Source organism: Ambystoma mexicanum, chromosome 7p (assembly GCF_040938575.1).
Source record: "Ambystoma mexicanum isolate Mex_15411 chromosome 7p, UKY_AmexF1_1, whole genome shotgun sequence".
Classification (NCBI taxonomy): Eukaryota; Metazoa; Chordata; class Amphibia; order Caudata; family Ambystomatidae; genus Ambystoma; species Ambystoma mexicanum.
This window is the reverse complement of record NC_090939.1, coordinates 367,631,182-367,655,496: the sequence shown is the minus strand read 5'-3', so window position 1 is coordinate 367,655,496 and position 24,315 is coordinate 367,631,182. Positions and strand designations below refer to the sequence as shown.

General features: G+C 45.8%; 1 protein-coding gene across 2 annotated transcripts in view; it reads right to left on the bottom strand.

Annotated features, from left to right (window-relative positions):
• Window positions 1-24,315, bottom strand: part of C7PH21orf91 (chromosome 7p C21orf91 homolog) — a 194,770-nt gene that overhangs the window by 114,197 nt on the left and 56,258 nt on the right. For both annotated transcript variants that reach the window (XM_069636402.1, XM_069636403.1), the window contains one exon: window positions 17,698-17,831. In XM_069636402.1, coding sequence (XP_069492503.1) covers window positions 17,698-17,831 — 134 coding nt within the window. Of the gene's footprint in view, window positions 1-17,697; window positions 17,832-24,315 lie in introns of those variants that run through there.

Genomic DNA, 24,315 nt, shown 5'->3' with positions numbered 1-24,315 from the left:
TCAGAGATATATGTTTAATCCTACTGACCAATTCTATGAGAAATGAAGAATTGGCATTCTTAAACAAATACACGTGAAGAATACATAAAAAGATCTATACTTCTCATGAGAGACCATGACAGGCTAGGTATAGCCGATGGCGCTGAAGTTGTCATACTAACATCATCCCCCATAAATTATAGTAGCTAAATTGCTCTGAAATACTCCCATGCAATCCTTGCTATGCAAAAAAATACAATAAGTCAGGAATAGCCTGTGGTGCAATGATGGCTTTCACAAAATACTATGCTCAAAATGGCACCGAAATGCTCTGTTCTACACAGAGCGTAGACAAGGTCTAGACTGCCCTACCCAAGATCACGGGACGTCTATTTGAAAATGTGTACGAAGGCTAGGTAACGCTGCAAGAAGGATATTCAATCGAGGCCTGTCATTTATTGAAGAACATGTAAGTCCTGTGCGTGTATATAACGAACGAAAGGCTAAAATGAAACGCGGCAACAGATAGATTTAGCACTGATACGACAAAACATATGCACATTATTTTATGCCGTAGGTTGAATACGTATAGTGTTCACGGTTTTGGAAAACAAACACGCAGTGCCACTAAATCGAAAGACTGCAGCGCTGCTGAAAAGACCACACAGACGGTACACGATTCGGCTGTCTATTCCTCCGATTCAGAAGGTAAATATATATATTTGTATGCTTTACAATAACGTAACTGTGGCGAATAAACACATTGAAGCTTAATTAACAAGAGCAATGACAGATGAAGCGAAAGGATTTAAGTAGATACAGAGGGCAATTTAATAAAATCTCGTATGAATTGCGTTGTTATAGTGAACGGATGAAAAGATACATCAAAACCAGACCATTCACATGCTATGAAAGACTCCTTTTGCATTCTGCTTACACCCGAGGAAAAAACGTGAACGTGTGTACAGGTAATTGTAGTTGGTATTATATTGTAAATAAGTAAGAGAGATGTTACATAGATATGAGGAAATACCAATAAAAACCATCATTGACTAGAGATTGAGCATGCTTACAAATAGTCAATATAGTAACAAATCGAAGAAATGATGTGTGCCCTTCAAAAAAGAGTGGAAAACCACATAAGAAGGAATAGATTTGCTTGGGTAAATTAATAAACCACTAAATAGCTGTGAATTGAGAGAACAAACTTTCAATCATTATTTGTGTGTTCCCCCTTTACAGTTGAACATTATGTGAATAATTTGGAAGTCACGATCACTGGGATATCCAAGAATACATTACACAATTTCAAGAAATTTAAGGTCAGTTGAAAGGGAGAAACGCCCACGTCAACAAAAGAAACGTATTATTTATCAATATGTTAGTCAGTTCTTAATATAGGACTTTTTTTTTTTTTTTTAAAGAAGATCCAATACACATGATCACATATGAATGAGAAAAAAAACGTGCTACGGCTGCATGTTCTATCCATCCCAAGTGCCCTGAAGACAGCTTCGAAGAAGCCCAGGAAAAAGATTGGGTTGTGTTGGTGCTCTTTTCGAAACCAGAAACACTAATAGGTGTAGACACAAAGCAGTGAAGGCGAATGCCCATATATTAATGTGGTACTTGCCACTCGCCTTTGTTACTAACCCCACATAAAAATGTCTTAAAGAGAAACAGAATCGGGAGGATAGCTCAGGGGCAACATGCTCGCCTTGGAAGCAAGACACCACGGAGCAACACAGGTTCGATCCCCGGGTCCGCGCTTAGAAACCTCTGGGTATTAAGCGCGCTATAAAGATCATATCAAACAGTTATTATATGACAATAAGGGTTCATGTTTTAAATATGAATGGAACATGATTTGATTGGATATAATGATTCTCATGTGTATTTTTTTACCTTTTGTATTAGTGTATTTGTTTCCCTTTTTTATTTATGTTTTATAATGGTACAATAATAAACTTGATAGATGTGTATAATGTAAGTAGTACAGATGCACATAGTGCAAACAAGGGCATCTCCCACAACCTATCTGTGCAAAAGGTGGGTAGATATATATGGGATACATTACTCACCGTAATCGTATTTCTGATGCTTGTATCTGCTTAGATTCACATGCTGTGCATAGGCCGACATCTAGTGGAAGCTGCGGAGTATTACAGTTTGTTTTTCGAAACTCGAAAATGGGCGTCGACACAGGGCGTGCCAGTAATACTATCCCTAGTGTGACGTCCACTGTACCCAAGATCCCTCACGCGTCTAGGATCCTCAGATTGTATTTTTTCTGACATGAGGCAGCATGAGGAGGAGCGCGAGTACAGATAATCCAAGCAGATAGACAGAAAGGTAAGACTACAAGCAATCATGCGCCTTCTCTCGGAGGGGAGGAAGGGTGGGTCGCATGTGAATCTAAGCAGATACAAGCATCAGAAATACGATTACGGTGAGTAATGTATCCCTTCTGAGGCTTGTGGAAACTGCTTAGATCACATGCTGTGCATAGATTAGCGAGCAGTACCAGAAGAAGGAGGTGGGATGTGAGAAGGGTCATGAGCAAATAGGTGTCTTAGAACCGCTTGTCCCACTTGTGTATCTGCCTTGGAATGGGTGTCAATGCAGTAATGCTGAGTAAAAGTGTGAATAGAGCTCCAAGTAGCTGCTTTGCAAATGGTGTCAAGGGGTACATTTGCAATGAAAACCAGAGTGGCCCCAATGCCTCTAGTAGAGTGGGCCCTTGGCGTAAAAGGCAGAGTCTTTTCAAAGAGTGAGTAACACAGCTGGATACAGTTAATAATCCACTTCGAGATGGCGCCTTTAGAGACGCGATCCCCCTCTCTGCCTGTAGCTACGGAGACAAACAGTTGATCTGTTTTCCTTAGCGGTCTGGTTTTATTTACATAGTAGAGGACCGCCCTACGCACATCTAGGGTCAGCCGAGCTTTGCGGGTTCTGGAAGAAAGCCGGAAGCTCGATGGACTGGTTTACATGGAATTTTGATATAAATTTAGGCGAAAACCTAGGGTGTGTGCGTAAAACCAGTTTGTCTTTATGGACAGTAAAGAAGGGATCCTGCACTGACAGAGCCTGAATTTCACTGACCCTTCTTATAGAAGTAATAGCTACTAAGAAGGCCGTTTTATAAGTCAGGTGTTTGAGACTGCTTTTATGCATGGGTTCGAAAGGGGGGCCCATGAGCTTGGCTAGCACCACATTAAGGTCCCACCCTGGTGGTGGGTTAGAAATAGGAGGGTGAAGTCTCTTTACTCCTTCCATGAAGGCTTTAGCTACTGGTACTTTCCACCACGAAACCTTGCTATGGGAAGTGGTGTAAGCCGAGAGGGCTGACAGGTGTACTTTCAGTGAGTTAAAAACCAATCCTGCATCTAGCAGGTGGAGCATGTATGTAACAATAGTGGAAGGAGTGCAATCAACTGAGTTGATTTGCTTACTCTGGCACCAGATAATGAACCTCTTCCACTTGTCAAAGTAACAGTGCCTTGTGTTTGGTTTCCTAGATTCCTTTAGGATGTCCATACACCTCTGTGGTAAATCGAGGTGTCCAAACTCTGACCTCAGGAGCCATGCTGCCAGGTTCATTGTGTTGTTTTGCTGGTGCACTGTTTGACCTTGGTGCTGGGACAGTAGGTTGTACCAGGCTGGAAGTTTGATGGGCTCGCACATCGCCATCCTGCGTAGGTGTGGGAACCACGGTTGTCTTGCCCACATGGGAGCATCTAGGACGAGCGTCATCGACTCCCTGTTCATCTTGTTCACCACCACTTTCCTGATGAGGAGTTGGTGGAAAAGCGTACGCAAACATCCCTGACCAGTTCATCCACAGGGCGTTCCCCTGGGAGTCTGGTTGGGGGAACCTGGATGCAAATCCTGGGCATTGTCTGTTTTCGCTTGTGGCGAATAAGTCTATGGTGGGGAAACCCCACTGAGAGAAGAGATCTTCTACGACCTCTCTGTGAAGAACCCATTTGTGTTCCTCTGCGAGGGAGTCTCTGCTTAGAGCATCCGCTAGGGAATTGAGCTCCCCTGGAACATGTTGTGATGACAGGAAGATGTTCCGTCTGAGTGCCCATATCCAGATTTTCTGGGCAAGCTTGGACAGATTTGGCGAGCGAGTCCCTCCTTGCTTGTTCAAGTAGAACATGGCTGTAGTGCTGTCCGTCCGGATTTGCACTGACAGGTTCAGTAGGTGGGGCTCGAACACCTGAAGCGCTCTGAATACTGCCAGAAGCTCTAGCAGGTTGATGTGGTTCTTGGCCACTGAGTGAGACCAGAGACCCTGAGCTGTGTGGTGGAGATGGTGAGCTCCCCACCCCGTCAGACATGCATCTGTAGTGACTACTGCCTGTACTTCGGGATCGTAAAAGGGTTTCCCCTGTGCGAGATTTTCTCTTGTCCACCAGTGAAGGCTTTGTACCAGTGTTGGCGAAACGACCACTAGATCGTCCCACTGACCACTTGCCCGAGACCACTGTTTCGCCAACCATTCCTGCACGGGGCGCAGGCGCGCGTGGGGGACCAGGTAAATGCATGACGCCATCATGCCCAGTAAACGCATTGCTTTGCGTACCGTTATTTGTTGACCGGACTGATAATGCGGAATTTGCAGTAGTATATTCCGAATTCTTTCTTCTGAAGGAAAGGTCAACCCCTCCTGGGTATCCAGGATTGCTCCTAGGAATTGTTTTGGAGGTGCTTGGCACCAGGCTTGACTTCTTCTCGTTGATTGAGAAGCCTAGCTCGTGGAGGAGGTCGATAGTCCTTTGAATGTTTGTCCTGCAAATTCCTGGGGTTTCCCCCGTTATGAGCCAGTCGTCCAGATAAGGGTACACTGGGATTGCCTCCCTGCGTAGGTGTGCAGCCGCCACCGCCAGTACCTTGGTGAATACCCTTGGTGCTGAAGCTATCCCGAAGGGCAGTACCTTGAATTGGTAGTGACGACTCTCCACCTTGAAGCGCAAGTACTTTCTGTGCGCTGGGACCATGGAAATATGAAAATAAGCATCTTTCATATCCAAGGTTGCCATGTAATCCCCCTTTTTTAGGAGGGGGATTACCTCTTGCAGCGTGGTCATACGAAATTTTTGGGGCTTGACATACTTGTTGGCAGGCCGTAAGTCCAATACTGGGCGCATTGTCAAGTCTTTCTTTGGCACAAGGAAGTAAGTTGAATAAATACCCTTGTTTACCTGGTGTCCCGGGACGAGTTCTATCGCATCCTTTTGTAGAAGAATGGCGATCTCCTCGAGGAGAATCTTCTGATGTTCTAAGGAGTGTACTCTTTGTCGAGGAGGATGATTCCGGGGACGCTGCAGTAGCTCTATACAATATCCTGTGGATACTGTTGACAGCACCCATCTGTCTGATGTGATCCCTTCCCAAGCCTGGGTGAAGTTTGAAATGCGTCCCCCTACTGGGGTTGCATGAGAAGGGACCCTGAACTGAGCGTCACTGCTTTGGTGGAGGCGTGCCACCTCCCTTGCTGGGGCTGCCTCTGCCTTTACCACAACCTCTCCTATTACCTCTGCCGTAACCCTGGGTAGACTGTTGGTTGTTGTTCCACTGTGTACCCTGCCCCTGGGAATAGTTAGATCCTCTCTGGGAATTTTGGCCGCGTGGGCGACGAAAATTACTATTCCCTCTCTGGTTAGGGGGTTTATTGGTTAGCTGGCCAAGGGATTTGAGTGTCTCGTATTCGTCCTTGGCATTTTTCAGTGCGTCTTCGACCGCCTTACCAAACAACAGAACGGCTTCCACCGGTTTGTCCAACAATGATGCCTGTGTTTCTGCCTTAAAACCAGACTGCCGTAACCACGCATGTCTCTTGATAACTGTACCTTCTGCTATCAATCTGCCTGCGTTGTCCGCGGCGTCGAAGGTTGCTTTCAAAATGCAACCAGACACGGCTCTACCCTCTGCGGAAATCCGAGCTAATTGGCCCTTTAACGGTTCAGGAGCAGAGGCTATCAGAGCCGCGACTTCTTCCCACTGATGGCAGTTGTAGCTGGGCAACAGGGTGGTGGAGTTAGCAATCCTTGCCTGATAGGCGGACGTTGAGGCTACCTTCCTGCCGAACCCGTATAGTTTTTTGCTCTCCTTGTCGGGAGGAGCTTCTGACGAAGACAAGGGTGTCCCAGCCCTCTTACGAGTGTTGGTGACAACTAGGGAGTCTGGCTTCAGATGTCCTCTTATATAGAGAGGGTCAGACTGTGCCGCCCTGAAAAGTTTTTCAACCCTGGGATTGACTGCTCTGGTGAGGTTTGGGTTCACCAGGGACGGATCTATTCTCCGCTGAATGGATTTAAGGATAGGGATGGTCTGGGCAACAGGCCTCCTTTCTCCCACTAACTCTTCTGCGACGTCCCTCTCCTCCTGTACACCGTGGGTGTCAATGTGGAAATGTTCTGCTGCGCGAGCGAGAACCTCATTTAGGAGGGGTTGGTTATCGACCGGGGAGTCGGTAACCGGGGCTTCGTTCTCTACCGGGGAATCTACTCTCTATGTTTCCGGGTCATCCTCTTCTTCCTGGTCCTCATCATCCCCATAGTACCCCGTCCCGGTTTGCTCTTCTATCATACCAAATTCTTGGTCTTCACAAAAGGAAGCCTCCCCTTGATACCGTGAGTATGGTCCTGCGTAAGGTTGTACCTCGAAGGGTTCAGACCTCATCAGAGTTTCAAACCGGGCCTTCTTACTCGGGGGGGATAGGATCAGTAGAGCCTGAGGGTGTGGCCCCTTGTGGATCATATGAGAGGAGGTGTTCTGGATTTTTATCATAAAAATCAGCCAAAGAAGACATTCTTGACATGACCCTATCTATGTCCTCACTGGACCATTTTTTGGAACTGGGAATGAGTCTCTCAGCAAGTCTATGGGATTTATCTTGAGTAGCTTTGCTGGTTGTGGACCTATCAGCAGACCTGGGCTTGTCTGTCTGTTTAGGGGGGTTGGAGTGTTTCACAGGTGTGGAAGAATGTACAGGTAGTTTCTTCTGCTGTTTTTCCCCCTCCTCGTGCGTAGAAAAATGTTTTCCCTGTCCCTTAGTGGCTCTGGAGTTTTTCGACGCCTGGCGTCGAGGATCGGGAGAGGTGTCCCTGTCCTTCGAGCGTGGGGCCTCGCTGGTTGTAATTGCGGGCTCCGACTCCTGGAGCGCGGCCTGGGGGTGGAAGTCGTCTTCGTCTTCCGACGACCGAACTTCTGTTAGCCTAGGGAGCGAGGCACTCTTGGCAAGAGTGGATGATTGCCTGGAGTCATGCGGCGATCTAGATGGAGAGCGCCCAGAGGACACTGAATCGGACCGTTCTGTCTGTGCCTCTTTCCGAGAACTCGACGTCGTCGAGTCTCGGTTGGACTTAGTGTGTTTAGTGTGTGTAGTATGTGAAGCGCTTGTGTCGCCGGGGGTCTTCCCCATAGCCGCCATGCCGGACGACCTTCCGAGGTCGGGGACCTGCGTTCGGCTGTCTTTCGACGCCGTAATGCCCTCGCCGTCCGAAAGTACGGCGTCGCTGCCATCGCTGAAGGCGCCCTCCGCTGCCATGGCTGCCTGTCTGGCGTGGTGGGCCCAACGCTTCGTCGAACGGTCCTTAAGTGTCTTAGGTTTAAACCTACTACACGCTCTGCAGTTTGCTTCGGGGAGGTCCCGCGGCAAGCAGAGATTGCACGTGGCGTGCCTGTCGACCCAAGGGTATTTGCGATTGCACTTGGGGCAGAATTGAAAAGGGGTACCCTCCATACGCACCTTGAGCCAGCGTGCTGTTATGTGTAGGAAATGTATAAGGTGTACCTATATACCAAGAGTGTAGAGTATGTACCACCCCCCACTCTCCCTACTTGCAGGGCCAAGGCCAGCGGCCTACCTGGCCCGGGCCGAGGCCAGCGGCCTTCCGAGGCCCAAATCCGTCGTGCAGCAGCCGACGGTCGATTTCTTCTCCAGCCGGCGTTGAGTGTCGAAGTTCGACGTTGGGGTGGGGAAGGATGTCAATAGATTATTATTTTAAATTTTAGCAAAAGTATGGCTAAGGCCAGGGGACTCCGCAAAATGCTTCCGACCAGTATGGCGGAAAAAAACAATCTGAGGATCCTAGACACGTGAGGGATCTTGGGTACAGTGGACGTCACACTAGGGATAGTATTACTGGCAAGCCCTGTGTCGACGCCCATTTTCGAGTTTCGAAAAACAAACTAATACTCTGCAGCTTCCACTAGATGTCGGCCTATGCACAGCATGTGATCTAAGCAGATTCCACAAGCCTCAGATTATATATATATATATTGGTCTCACTGCCTTTGTCCTCATCCAAATAGCCCCCTGTACAAAAAAAGGAAAAAAGGACTTATTTTGCTCACTGTGTCTAACTACACTATAGGAGCCAAATCACCTCACCAACCCGGTCCTACCCTATTCCCTTCATCTCCCATCCTAATGTTCCACGTCCACCTCGCCGCGACACCCCCCTCACCCTGCACCACCCACCTTTTTGCCCCTACCCACCGTAACTAATCCCCCCTCCCCCCCCCCAAAACCCTCCCCTTGCCACACCTTTCCCCAATCTCTGGCCACCTCGCCCCCACCCTTAACTCCAGCTTCTCCTACCATTCGCAACTGTTAGGCAAGATTGTATGCAGTACCCATTTGGGTGCACTAAAACAACACTGACCTCCTGGCAATAGACACCCAACCTTTGGTAGAAGTCTGAACTACACAGGCTGGTAGCGTGTGGAGCAGCCAGGCTTATCTCAAGAGGGTTCGATGTGAGCTGTAGGGGAGTTACACACAGATTCACAGTGACACGTATTAATATAAACTCTTTACACACAAGGCTTCTTGAGAAAACAATTATTAATTTATTAATCAGTCAGTTATAATAAGCCTTCTTCAGAAGGGAGCAATATAAAACACCACACAAATATACTTCACAAATACACACTCTTAGTTATCTAAATCAGAAAATACCCATTTGGGATGTCCCACGGGCACTACCTACACCCTCAGGTAAATTCAATAGCTAGGGTGCTGTTGGCATTAATATATCACTGTTGCATTTAGAATATTCTTATTAGTAGTGGTAAAGAGAAGAGTTCAGAATAAAACAAGTATTGATACAGTTATTCTTAAGTAGGTAAGTACTTACACTACAACCCCCAAATGCAAACGCGGTTAACCCTTTCCTGGAAGGAAGGAAAAACACATAAGCAGAAGAGAGAAGAGTCATTCGGGGAGCCTAGGCCAGCCAATGTTAAGATAGAAAAAGTCAAGGTGAACTGAAGCACTTCTTGCTAGTATGTAGAAAGTGTTTTCCAATGTTTAAAAGGTTTTGGTAGAATAGAAGCAATCAAAGTAGGGCCACAAGCTGATTAGGCTTGTGAAGTAGAGAAGCTGCTAGTAACTCTCTACACATGCAACCAAGCAAGTCTCCAACGAGGGCAAGTGGCTACACAACAAGAGGTAAGTTCTCTTACACTTACAGTACTTTTAGGTTGAAGAGAAAGTGCAGCAGATGACGTCTGTTACTGTGCAGCTCTGCAGATCTTGCTGTTCCTGGGCTTCAGTCATGGGGACAAGAGGGAGGACGTTTGGGGACTCCTGCACCTCAATGGGACGGTCACCGCACACAACGGGCAAACTTCAAACAAGTGCTGTTCTGTGTTTCAGTTCCTCGCGTCTACCACAAATAGCAACACTGCGGGTCCTGGCTGTCGAGATGGGCTTTCTTTGCTTCTGAGGTCCTGCACTCTGTTGAGGGGGCTCAGGCTCGGTCAGTCCCGCTTCCTGGAATTCTGAAGATCATCCTGGAGCTCTTGGCCAGCTCAAAAGCAACGCACATGAACTGGTGTTCTTCTCCCTGGCTATCTGGTTCCAGCATGCAGTGGATACTCAACCAGCTTTGAGAGGATGTCCAGGTGGCTTACTTTGGAGTGGATTGGTCCCACCAACTCAAAGGGAGATGTTGTCATTGTAGGAGCTTCTCTGTCAATACGAAATTGGAGTTTCAGCACAGCAGCAGGACTTCACCGGGCGAACCAATGGTCCAGGAATTGCAGCAGGCGTCTTCTTCAAGTTCTCTTCGGATTCCTTCGTCCAGTGGTCGACTCTGCCTTCCAAGCCAAAAAGATTCGCCTTTTATGCAGCTAGCTCCCATTAATTCCAGCCTAGCTGTCAGTAACCCATCAGGGTGGAGGTCCTTGCCGGACAGCCAGCCGGCCAATCACCTAAGAGTGCATTCTGTCTCCTAGGAGACTAAGCACAGGGAGTTTCGAGCACCTCCCTTGCTTCCTGCCTCCGCCAGACACCCTGGAGCCAGAGGCGGGTTTCACCCATGAAGCCCACCAAAGAAAACTAACGAAGGGACCAAACCTGGTTTGGCACACAGAGTAAATCTCAAGAAGGACCTTTCCACAAAGAAATGGCGAAAAAAGAAGACCGGGCCATTTTGATAAAAATGGCACCCATGGGTGCTTTAGCGTGGCTACGAACGCAGCCTGCGGTAGAATCCCATAATTCTAGTAAAAAGTAAATCACTGCCACAAGCCATTCAGTGAGGAAAGGTTAACATAAAAATGTTACAAGAGAAGCTAGACAAAGGGGATACTAAGTAACTCCTCCAGCACCCTATTGTAAGATAGCGTGTGCTGGCTCTAGAAAGTTACAAATGTAAGTAAAGTCAACTTCATGTTACTGCTCTGGGAAACAGTAGTTTATCCCAGAGAAGGTATTTAAACCTTTGGGAAAATCGGAAAGACTCCCCTGTGTCACTGCACTGAAGGTGCAGTGTGACACAATGTACAAGATGATGCCTCTGGAGTTTGGCAGACTCCACAACCAAAAAGAAACGCAGAATACAAAATCACATTAAAATACGAGAGAAAAGGGTGTCTCTGCCTCTCCCCCCCCCTCTCCCTCCTCCCACCGCCCCCCCCCTCTCTGCTCCCCGCCCTCCCTCCCCTTTCCAGGTTAAAAATCGTTGCTGGGTCTCTAAGCTAGAGGGAATTGGCACATTTCTGAGACTTCTCCCTAACAGCAACCCTACCCATCCACCAACTTGCAAACTCATGAACGCCAGGTCAGTCTCCAAAAATACATTCCACATCTTTGACCTCAGCACAGAAGAACATCCAGATGTCCTTTTCATCACAGAGACCTGGTTTGCTGACTATTACAAGCCCATTGCGCACAAGGTCTTCCCACCCAGTTACAACCTTACTGCCCGGAACAGATCGCAAAGGGGTGCGCAAAGGGGTGGAGGACTTGCAATACTACTCAAACACCAATTCCCACTAATAAATAAGGACACCTCAACCAACACCACAGATTACGAATCCCTCATGGTAAAACTGCAACTCTCACCCTCCACCTCTCACAGCTTCCTACTCATCTGCAGACCCCCTGGCTACAACAAAAACTCTGGCCAACAACCTCAATGTCCATCCAACACTTACCATCCTAGGGTATTTCAACAACTGGTTTCACTCATCCTTAAACCTTAGGACCCAATCTCTCACAGACAATCTAGAATCACTCAACCTGACAACACATCTCCACACCCACCCACACGGGAGGTCACACCCTCGATACAATCTTCAGCACTACAAGCATATGCACACTGCCCCCTCAGCCCCTATCATGGACTGATCACTCCGCAATCATCTTCTCTGTAACACTGACCACAGCGGCCCATGCCCAAGGAAACACACGACCACAACAACGCCCGGTCCCCTCCCTCTGCTATGGAAAAAAAGTCGTTATCACCCCAGATCTAGCAAACTCCATCCTCACCTCTGTCCCTACACTTTCTCAACAGGAAGGAACCCCCCCCCAATCAAAATCTTCGACCTCTGACTTTTAAACACCCTTATACCCCTCACTCCAACAAAACGAGACTATCAGGATCCACACCCAGGTGGTTCACCGCCAACCTCAAATCACTAAAATCCCTTAAGCACCGACTGGAAAAGACCTGGAGAACCATCCCTATGGCCTGGAACAAAACCACCCTTGCAACAATAACCAGAGCATACAGACTTGAAATAGGAAAAACCAAGAAAGCATGGTATGGGGAACAGAATCTTACACGCTCGCAACCCAAGAAGGTAACTGCATGGAATCATTTCTGAATTCAACTCCCCGGCCTGCTCCAGCCCTGCTCCCAAACACTATGTTACACCTTATTAAAATTCCACAATGTCGCTATGGACAAACATTCTGCCATCATCTCTCTGCTTTCTCTCCCATCTCACACCAGGAGTTCCTCTGGCTCCTAGCACAAGGCTGCACATCAGGCTGCCCTGAGGACCACTGCCCACCCACCCTCCTCAAAAACATCCTAGCCTCAACCTGTGCAGGCAGTATCACACACTCAATCCGTAACCACTTGCTTACATCGGGATCCTTCCTGGATGCCTTCTTAAATCATGAGACAAAAAGGAGGCAGTGGTTGGACGAGTGAAGCTCTCTAGCAGGTTTATATGGAATTATTTTCTTGTGAAGGTTGCAGGTGCCGTGCCAATGTAGAGCCCTTTGTACCAGAGGGCCTTAAACTTAACCCATACAGTCAACTAGAAGCCAGTGAAGTTGGTGCAGTCCCAGAGATATGCGTGTAGTTCAGGAAGCCTGCAACTAACCGAGCCGCTGAATTTTGCAATGTTTGTAGGCTCCTTAGATGGAATTTAGGTCGAGCCAGCAGGGTCGCGATGCAATAGTCAAGAATCCCCATAACCGAGGAAGCAAACAAAGGCCCTGCCATAACAGGATGTACGAAAGAAATCACTTTTTTTAAAAAGATTTTTACTTTCAAAAAGCTACATCACGCACCAATTTGAATGTCTGGAGAGAGAGAGAAGCTGATATTTTGATTCCCAGATTCTTCACAGAATCAACCAGAGTAGAAAGCGAGCCCAAAGAAGGGGTGGCCATAAGTCTGTAGACCAGCGAGAGCGAGATGATGAGCCAACCACTAAAACTTCAGTTTTATCCCCATTAATTGCAGGCAGTTATCAGTCCCCCACTCTCCAGTAGCGGCTAAACAGCCCTGCAGCTGCAAAGCTGCTTCCTTCATGTTCTGGCTGTAGTGTTGCCTCGTGTAATGATAGTTGTTTGACATAAGACTATGATATGCTAAGTTATTTGTACCTTCCAATCTGCCTCTTATACCCAAGGCCACTTTTATATTCTGTTAGGTTGGTAATCTACTGCATCTGTGTGTGCCTTTTTTTTTTAAATATTGCTACCGATCTGCGTCCTGCCTCTATACTGCAGCCATGTACCTTCCTCATGGTTGAGATAGTTAAAAAGTGTCCTGTACCTAAGCTAGAATACAAGCACTCTCAATGTGGACTGCTACTCTTGCGCTACAAATACAACTGGTTATTTTTCTGATTCCAGAAAGGATGGGGTCAAGGGAGTCTCCATGCTCATTTTATCAATGATGGAGGCAGCATAATAAACTATGGGTTGTGATTGCAAATGTTTGTTTTGGGGTGGTGGGGGCAAAGGGGTCCTTCTGGCAGCCCCCAAATCCGTTAAGAGGTCCTGAGAATGTCAATTTTAGTTTTACAGGATGGCACCTGCACGAATGCCTCATTGGAGTGTGAGGTGGAGTACTCGTTTGGGATTCATCCCTGGCTCTCAAGAATGTGCGTATGGGCAGTTACCTTCGGCATGTAAAGCATTCCAAGAATGGGTTCCAAAGGACTGTGAACAAGACAACATCTGAATTATAATGGTTAAACAGAATGCTCCACAAGTTTAAGTAAAACCTAGGAGCACAATTGCACTGCTGAGCTTTACAATGGATGACGATGGAAAAAGAAAGATCCACAAAGTGTCAGTGCAGTTCAACAAACGTTTTGAAGGTAAGCTGTATTATATATAGTATGATCTTATCGAAAGATTAGTGCCAACTGTAGCGGCAGGCATCTGTATTCCAATTAATGGATACGAGGTTACCTGGGGTTTGATGCTTCACTTTTATCAAGGTGCATATGGAACGGTCTCCGAAATGGCAGCGCATGAGATAGTAAAATGGAATATTGACATAAAATGCTGTTACAAAGAATATACCTTGAGTTTCTTACGCCAACGAATAGGCCGCCAGAAGGCCTCTCCCCGTTGGATTTAGATGCCAATTGCTGTATAATGGAAAAAACATCTAAATAGATGTCCTGGGTAGGGCAGGTTTCCTAGAAGAATATAACATCTTGGATTCCGAATATATGGTTTCATCCTCGTATTTCATAAAGCTGTTGAAAACTTAGGTGTTCCAATTGAACAATTTAATTCTCTATATATCACAGCATTTTTAGATTCCCTCAATCCAGCTATTTCTCTCTAGAAGGTTAACCAGTTGAAACAACAACCCATGTTCCGCTCGATTGACCATAGGCAATGGGCAGGATATATCACTGGATGTTGTGGGATGTACTTCATATCTCCGTTTATTTTCAAGCTTATTACCAGACTTAGTCGCGGGGCCATTTTTCACCCTTTAGGAGTAGTGTTTTGATCTCACTCCTCTCTGTATACACTAATGTCAGTTATACAGCTTGTATGTGGATCCCCAGAATGAAGGTCAAGACAAGGATGCCATATGAAAGAAGATTCAACACCTAAAGAAAATCGAGCCCATTTAATGTTTTATTAATTCTCGGTTTCTTGATGTCCTGCTTGTTTCACACTCTTAAGTGATGCATGTCTCCCCAGGTCGGCAGCCTGGTGTCAGCATCAGCCTATTATATTAGGCTGCTTGCTCACATCCGTCCATTTCTAGCCCAGAAAGGCTGTGAAACGATTGCTCGAGCCATCATTGCCGCAAAAATTGATTATTGTAGTTCCATCATAGGAATAGGTAAAACTGAACTCGCCAGACTCCCGGTGGTGCAGAAAAGCACCATTAGAACGATCATGGGTCTACGTAAGTTCGCTCATGTGTCAGAGGTGAGAAGAAAACTGCATTTGATACCTATTGCAGAGAGGATAGAGTTTAGACTGCTCACCATAACCTATAAGTCTATTAACAGATCTTTTCCCACTTATATTGCCAAGAGACTAAAAAATAAAACCGGTGGTGCGCTCTCTGCGCTCAAATGGTTAACAAAACCTGTACATTACGAGACCATCACTGGAACTGGCTAGATGGCACACCTTTTGGGCGATTCCGCCGGCAAAATAGAATGCCTTGCCTTCATATCTGAGAAGCTGCCCAACTTGAGGTATTTAAGAAACTTAAAAGTGCATTAATTCAAATAATATAGACCTCTTAAATCTAATTCTCAGCTACTGACCGTCTTCGGCGCCCGTATGCCTATGGGCCCTTGGAGGCGCCTAAAAAATAATGTAATGCACTAATAAAGTTAGATATATATCAATAAGGGTACAATGAGACCTGGGAGGACGTATCTAGTTTAAGAAATAAAATACGGTAATGGCCAAAAACGTCACCGTCACAATTACGACGGTCGAAAATGCAGTTTTTTTAGACCCCCTTACACCACATATATATGTGGGGTATAGGATATAATATTATGGGGGGGCAGGGGTCTCCCCCTGCATATATATATGTGGTGTAAAGGTGATTTAACATTTTTTTACATTTTTTTTTTTAAGTCGGTATTTTCAGACGTCGCAATTGTGAGGGTCGCAGTGATCACATAGTTCCATAAAATACTAGTGGGGTTGTGCTAAATAGCACAGAAGAATTGAACTGTCAAAGCAAGCAGAATTTTATTTCGGTGTAGGGTCCTGGACGTACATGATCCATGGACCGAGTTGATCCACAGCCATATTTAGAAATGACACGGCTAATTGCAGCCATGATTAAGGAGATGGGTAAAAAAGAAAGCCAATTGGTTGGCGCACATGCAAATGCCCGTAAGGAAGTGGTTAATCAGGCTCTGTCTCGGTTCCAGGTAAATGCAGAAACTGGCTGAATCTCATCACCGAAGGCAGGATATACCGTTCTAGAGAAACACATATGCAGAGTCAGGTACCGTTATCTGTTGTGACAAGATCTGCTAGAGGCGGTGGTCTGTGCGGGTAGGCAGAGAGAATTGTACAGGCCCCGAAAGCCGTTGTAAAACCATGCCCCCACTAGGTGGGAGGATGTACCATTAAGGAGGTCCACTGGTAATTCAACTGTATTGTGTTAACTTTCAGTATAAGGCTTGTCGTGTATAACCCTATTAAAAAAAAAAAAGTAACAAGGTTGCTATGATCTGCAATACTATGCGATTCCCTGACCCATCCCTGCACAGCTGTTTGGAAATAAACCATGCCTCTACCATTGCTGCCTTATTCCCCAATTCAATTATTTAGTGAAAGGCTGTGGGATTCAACACAAACATGCAACCGATACCAAGATAGGCATTGGCACCTTACACCCACTTGAACAGAGGCCCTCCACACAAGTGGGTGCAGGGTGTGTATTGCACATGATTGGCAATGAAGGGACGCAATGCATTCTTTTTCTTCACATTTCTACTCCCATTCAGAAAGCCTATGGAGCGTGCTCACTTCTATTTAGGGCTCCGCAATAGAGGAAAGGGCTGCACATTACCGAGGGTGTGGCCTAATAGGGCCTGCAGCAGGTAAGGCAGATGTAGCAGACTAGTGCAGCAAATGGAGTGCATCCAAGTGAGAAACTGCAAGCACAAAGGCATTTAAACCTACAGTAATGTTTCAAAAGTTGGACCAGGACAGTGTGTATTTTTCATATTTGCCAGAACTCTTTAAACAGGCAAGAAGGAAATACTAATTGGAATCATGGCACATGTAATGTCCCACTCAGAAAAGGATAAATATTAGACACATTTGTATGCTATGGGTTATTCCAAATATGCGGGTACATAGGAAAGTTGAAAGGCCGATTAAAAGTGAGCTGCAGGAAGAAACTATTGCAGATATTGAATGATTATAAACATGTCGCGTATGTCAGCAGGCAGTACTGTAGGGCCATTTTTACACTGAAAAATTAACTGGAGTAACAAAATCAAAATATAAACAAATACACTATTTCCCCTGGCATTGTATATGTATACACTGACCACTCAACGTTTTTATTTTCATTAATAAGATTTTAAAAATAATTAGCGATTGCAATTTACTTTGGCATTTAAAATGCCTTCACATACTAGAACATACAGCAATATACTGGTACATACATAAAACATGTTCTCACTGCAGAACGTTTTAAATCAGTTTCTAAAGTGTTCACTTGCTGTCTGTAGAGGATAAAAAAAAGTCAATCTGTAGGAATATATGTAGGTAGGTGTATGTAAGGTGATGTGTATCTAAGAATATCTAGGATTATTATATAAAGCGCACAGGCTATCCCCCCACCACTTAACTTTAAACTGGCACTTTTGTACACAAAGGTATTTCACACTACACTATAGCAAGGTACCACACAACCGAGAACGAACAGCCAACAGGAAAGGACTCCACTGTAAACTGAATTCTCATTGCAACAATTCCATGATCAACGCAATAAATGAATGTGTCGCAATAATGCCATGCAACGATTTATGAAATGTCCTACAATGATACAAACTATAAATCACGTGAACAAAACAGAAGTGACCAACAGAATAACGAATGGGTAAACATAGAAAGCAAAACCAAATCAATGGAAGATTATAAAAGGAAAACTAAAACGGTTCTTGGTATGCTTCATGAAAAAAGATAGCAAAACAGGCGGCTAGCCTTACCTTCAAGATTCAGCTCAAAGCAGATGTGGCAGAAGGACAGCGTTTCTACGTCGGTTCCCAGTTTACAAATGCTGCAGACATTCTCATCGTTCAAATCAATGTTAACAAACTGCTCTTCTTCGATCATTGTGCCCCTAGGGAAACATGTCACATATTAGACAGAGGGCTCCAGAATTTCATCATGGATGGCACGTTCATAGAAATGGAAACATGAAGATTGAACTCTAGGAACATGCAGCCAGCATCTTTTACATGAGCAATGGTGGACATCTGCAACTATCACCCACAGCGCAAACTTTTTTTTAAAAAAATTAAAAATTGTTTGTTTTATGTACTAAGTTGTTCCACTGTACAGCACCTTGGTGTAACGCGCTTTATAAATCAATAAATACAAATACAAACTTCATTTCAATAGAGATAGGGGACAAATGAAGGAGGGGACACGAAGGAGGATGCCAATCCAGCAAACCTAGTGGGCTTCTGGACAGACGGTTTGTGGTTAGTTCCCTTGGTTAAAAAGATCAAATCATAGGTCTAGCACATTGGTCTTCGAGCTGTTAGGAGCCCCCCCTAATGGAGCCAAAAATATGATGGGGGGCTATTATAAAAGCACAAAACAGAAGTAATGACTAAGACTAATGCATCAAAATCGGTTTAGGATGGCAGTAACATACAGCTTCTTGGAAAACGTAGTAATTTTACTCAGGACTAAAACCAAAAGAACATCAAACAAAAAAAGTAATTCATGTTGATCTGTCTAGAGGCTAATACAGAAGATTCAGTTTGTTGTCAGTTTTGGGGTGGTCGAGTAAGGTCCCCAAGAGGGGTTCTTGTTGCACGTGCCATATCGGTGACGGGGGGGAGGGGGGGTGGGGGAGGAGCAGGGGGGCAGGGGAAGGACGGCGAAGTTGATGCGATGTTGCAATTTCAGATGTACCTGGTGTATAGTCAATGCGATGATTGTATACTTTTAGTGTTACTTTATGTTTAAGTTGCCACATTTTAGATTTGCACGCATGCAGCAAGATACAGGTCTAAACCACTGATGAAATATACATGCAATGTAGGTGTGGTGTATCAGGCAGCGCCTAGAAGTTGGCCGACGAGGAGCTTCATATGCACATGCAAGAAAGAAGATAAAGAAGATTTGCAATGAGGGAATCACTGTGAGCGGAGGCGGTAATCTTGAACAAACATGCACAGACATTCATACATAGGTGTCTTTAGGGAAATGTGTTCTGGTACAGTTGGCGAACAGATTTGTATGCTGCCAAGTCCTCTCATAAGTTAGGAATTATGCATGTCCTGGAGCCTCTGTTGGCAGGATGACCGTTGGGTGACTAGGAAAGTTGGTTTAGCAAGGTTGAAGAAGGGCAGTAAGTAGCTGGGACAATAGCAGGTTGTCCCTTATAGCCAGGCTCTAGTTTTCACGACTTAGTACTATTGAGGGAAGGAGATGCAATATTTTTAAGTACATGGGAGCCGGTTATTCATTGTCCAGGGAAGTCCGGACATTTCTTTGTGTCCAAGTAATAAACTGGGTGTAAGGTCCGCTCAAGAGCAGATTGACAAATGCTTTATGGGTTTCAGTCAGTTTCTCAGGATGTGCCAGAGGCCCTGCGTGTTGATTTGGTAGTTTAGATTAGAGCGAAAACAAGGGCGCCAGCAAGTCGGGCGTGTAAGATATGTATCGCTAGTTGAAAGGGAACTCCTCCTCATGTCATTTGAAGTGTCTTTGCAAACCATGTGACAAAATCATTACCTACCATGGAAGGGTCCCAGAAAAGGGATGTGCTAGGATTATGAGCTGATGATGATAGTTAAATAAAAGTGATTAATGAGAGAGTGGGAAATTATAGCAGATTGCATTTCTTTGTTATAGGTTTGTCCAATCATACTAATTTGTAATAATGTGTGTGGGAGTGTTAACTGTTACAAAATCTATACAATGTGCCAACTTGTGTGGTTAGAGGAGACTTGGGCTAGTTTGACTCTACAGTGTCATCTAGCGCCTCCCTGCTGTTTGTACAATAAACTTGTTTAATGGACAAATGTGCACTCACTTCTTAAGTGGTGGCCCACTTTTGGGTAAGGTGATCAGAGGACCATCCGCACATTAGTTATATTGTATGTATTATGTACACATTTAGCACTTGTACTTGATTTGTAGTTTTTTTTTTGTTTTTTTTGCACGTAACCCTGCTGGGTCATATGAAAAATGTCAAAAATAATATTTCATTTGAAAAGAAATAAAATGATATATTTAATTTTATTTTTGATATTAAGATTTTGCAGACTCTCTAATGGTGATGGATATTTCATTTAATGTGTTCGCTTACGTTTTCTACTGTTCGATTTAGATGCAGAGTTAAGATTAAATACAAATATTTTAAGTGTAAAACCGGTTTGGCTTGATTACTCTGCATCTTTTTGGTCGTTGGAGATTTGGTCACAATATTGCTTTTTTTTATTGGGAATTCACATATTAAAAACAAACATTAAAATAATGTTTCCTTCCCAGAATACTCCTACTCCCATTCGTTGCCTGGAGTTGATGTATCCGAAGGGAGTCCGAGTCCACGTGTACTGCTGCCCCCGCGAAGGTAACGGCCAGCTTGTATTTGTCCTCCCTACTGACAGGCACGGTCCAGTACCCATTGGTCAGGTCAATGGCAGTGTATACCTTTGACCCCTGGATCTGGGCCAGCCCCTGGTCAATGTAGGGGAGAGGCCATCGGGACATGTGGACCCGTTTATTTAGCTCACTAAGGTCAGCACATCGCCTCTACTGGCCGTTTGGTTTTAAAAATCCACAGCACCGGATTATTAAAGGTGCTGAGGACTAGACCAATTATTCCACAGGACTCAAGGTTTTTGATAATTTCCGTCAGGGACTCTATGGATGCGAGAGGCAAGTGGAATTGCTTCAAAAACACTGGAGTCATTCCAGGGTCCGTGGGAATTGTTGTATGGATTTCGGTGCGACCACAGTCATAAGAGTCCAGCGCAAACAGATCTTGAAAATCTAACACCACCTGCTTCAATTTTTGCTGCGGAGTCTCACAGGCATCAGCTAGGTTGACCTGCTCTTCAACCATCTGCCTGAAGCCTGGAAAGACATCTGGTTTTGCCATCTCTGCGGCCTCCTCCAGCTGGGTGGAGAGGTCCCTGGTTAGAGTATTGACCTGGACAGAGGGTTTCAGGTAGGAGAGGCTGTCATTGTGGACCTGGAAGATCACCTCATTCTGCCTGATGTCACATGTCACCTCTTCCTCACCGTAAGGGCGGGAAGAGTACACCAGGAAATTCCCCTTTTGCCGGGTGAAGATCCTGTCTGCTGGCAAGTCATTGTCACTGTCAAAACAGTCATTGGGGATCTATCAGTTCATTACCTAGATCCATGGAAAAATGGCGGTCATCAACCGCCATTGCAATAATGGTGCCTGCGCCCCGAGTGATACTCCTCAGGTCGCTGTTATCCATCAATATTGGAATGGTGTTGTGTTCTACATCGACTAATGGTGTTGGGTTTAACCCAAACCCCTGCTGTTGGAGATGGGAATTGAGGTGTACATATGGGTCAGGATTTTGCATTTTCTGTCCTCTTAATTTTTAATTCAAGTGGGAATAGTCGTTTCCGTCCTGGGATGGTGGCCTCCTCTCCAATTTGAACTTCAACTACATGCGGCAGCAATTGGGCTGACAAATGCTTTTTCTGAATCAAAGTTCATGGGATTACCCCCTAGTCGGGACCAGGTCTTGTAATTTATCAGATCCAAATTAATGGTAAAACGATTGAGAATGTCACTGCCGAAATAGAATGCAGCAGAGACATCTTGCACGACCCAACAGTTATGTACTATGCTTTTGTTTCCTATAGAAATTTTGAGCATACACCTGCTAGGCAGGGGATGTTTGGAATTGGGAGTTTTCAGACCCATTTCCCACTTATCGATCAATTTAAATGTGGGAATGGCTGGATCTTTTGGGAGCTTTCGGAACATCGCTTTGCCGATCAAGCTCTTACCGCTGTTCACGCACACTCGGGCGGAAACAGATTCCTTCCACTCATTTAACTGAATAGGGATGAATAACTGTTCCAATTTTCTGAATATCAGCTAAACTTTGAGCTGGTTGCTCCTTATTTTTGGCTATAGAATTGGAATTTTCAGATTGTGAATTGGTATAACATTTAAAAGTATTTCCTTCTGGTGTGGAATGCCACCGGCTGGAAGGAAGGTTGATTTTCAGGAATGGAGAGGAGTTCCCATCACCAGTTTGTTGTCCTACAGCAATTACTGTTACGTCAGGTATTTGATTGTTCTGGAAATGAAATTCAATATGATCAGGTTTTTGTTCAACCATGTGGCATGTGCCATTTAAACTAACATGGTTGACACTCTGTTTCAATTTTACTGGCCTGCTAGTCTGAGTCCAGAGGACCTTGTTTGCACAGTCTATTGGAGGGAGGGGAGGTGGGGGGGGGGGAAACCTGTGCAGGATGTCATTCCCTAGTAGACAGGGTGTGCCCTCTGGAGTCATGACTATGACCGGGTGTTTCACTTTGTGCCGCTCAATTTTTATTTCCAAACTCTGCAGTCTGCAATTTTGCATTCGAATATCTGGGGAGTTTCGGGCTCCCCTTTTTCTGATTCTGGGCTCCCCGAACCCCCCGCCCCTTTTTGGAGGCAGTCAACCGAATTGGTTTATGAGGTTTGGGATCCCTCTGTAACTATTGGGTTTCCTGGATGCTCATTCTGGGGTTCAAGGATGGGCGATTCTGACTCAGTCCCCACATCCACCCACTTCATTTAAATCTCTCGGGACCCATTTTTCTTTGCAAGGAGTTCCCCCCCGTCCCTGAAGGAGAAGATCTTTTTCCCAGAATGCTCCAAGGATTCTTCCCCTTCAAATTGGAGGACACTAACTTCCTCCCAAAAATGGGCCTTTTTGAGTTCTTTATTTCTCCTACCCACCCTCTGTTCCTTGGGTTGCAGATTTTCAGGGGCAGGAGTTTTTTTGTTCCGGTTCCTGGGTGTCCAGGGGCTTTTCACGAGTAAGGAAGGAAGCTTCCTCCAAGGCTTTACACCTCCCTTCGCCCCGTGCCTCCTCCTCTGGAATGGGTGAGTTGTCAGGGTTCTCGCCCCGTCATTGTTTATCTGAGGGTTCTGTTGAGCCCTCAACATGCGACCCAGATCCTGGGTAAGGTTTTGGACCTGGTGCTCCAGTTGGGACACCCATTCCGGCTGGTACGGGGGCCTCTGGTCAACTCTAGGTGGGTCACGGGAAGGGTAACTATCCCTTCCCCCGTAGTACCCTGGATATTGTGAATTTTGGTAACCCTCCACCCTTGGCCTCCCCTCTCCCAGATTGGGTTGTCTGGGTTCCTGAAATCAGGGAATGAAAGGAGGATTATCCTGCAGGTGCTGGTTTTGCGAGTATCGGGGAAAGAAACCTAGCATTTGGGGGATTACTGCCCTCCTGGGGGAAGTTAGGAGGGAAGTTTCCTGGGGCGGTACTTACCGGATTGGATCCTCTCCCCAGAGCTGGGAGAGTCCATAAATACCCCAAGATTAGTTGGATGCCCTTATATCGGGGACTCAGGGGAGTTAGGGGTCCCATTAGGGGGATTACCTCCCTGACTGCCACCTGTTTGTGACTGGCCTTAAGGCCTTCTGGGTCTCTGATTTTGCTGATTTTGTGAAGGTACATTTTTAGGCTCCCCCATCTCTAGGCCTAAAATGGGGGCAACCTTCCCCTCCACCACCTATGCAGCAGCAGGGGTGTTGGCTGGTTTGGGGTTCTTGGCCAAATTTTTATTTTCTGCAGGTTTTTGGACCTCATAAATGCGCGTTGCCTACTCCATGACCCAGCCCAGTTGATTTTTTGTCATTGAAATCCCTCACACCAGCTGGGTCATGATATACTTGGGGAGTGCATGAAAGTAGGTGGTTAGAAACTCCCTGCTATCTGTGCGTACCCGCCTAGTGGTTTATGCAAATGCGCATTTTGAGCTCCTGCACAAATTCTCGTGGGGCCTGATCTTCCCTCCACCGCAGATTGTAGGCTGCTTAGCGAGCCTCTTGGGGGTTTCGGTGGGCGGAAAAGTGTTTCAAGATGGCCACCCTGTAGGCGGACCATCTTGAATGGTTCTGGTCCTACGGTCCAGCAAAGAAGCTGGAGTACTTGGGGAGAATGTCCATTTTACATACTCTATGCAGTTTGGGTGTCCATCATCTGCTCAGAGTTCCAAGTGTTCCCAAAGAGGAATATTTGGGGTTTTTATGGTATGAGGTTATGAAACTCCTAATGGCTTCATTCTGCCTAATGGGGTCTTTTGTCATAACTCTCTTGAGTTTATTTGCCTTCTCTGGCTTAGTCACCCGAGTCCACTCGCCCTCAGACTCAAAGGTGCTACTACTTGAGGTCCCCTCATGATCATCTAGGCACTCCCGGATTCTGCGAGCTTGAGAGGGGCTCGCAGAACGGTGGGGCCTAGTCTCTCCCCTCCCGTGGTGCTCAGGAGAGCAGTCTTGTGACTCTTCCCTGCTCTCAGGGTTGGCAGACTATCCCTCCCACTGCACTGATTGGGTAGAGGTCTTCAGGATGCTCTTTTTG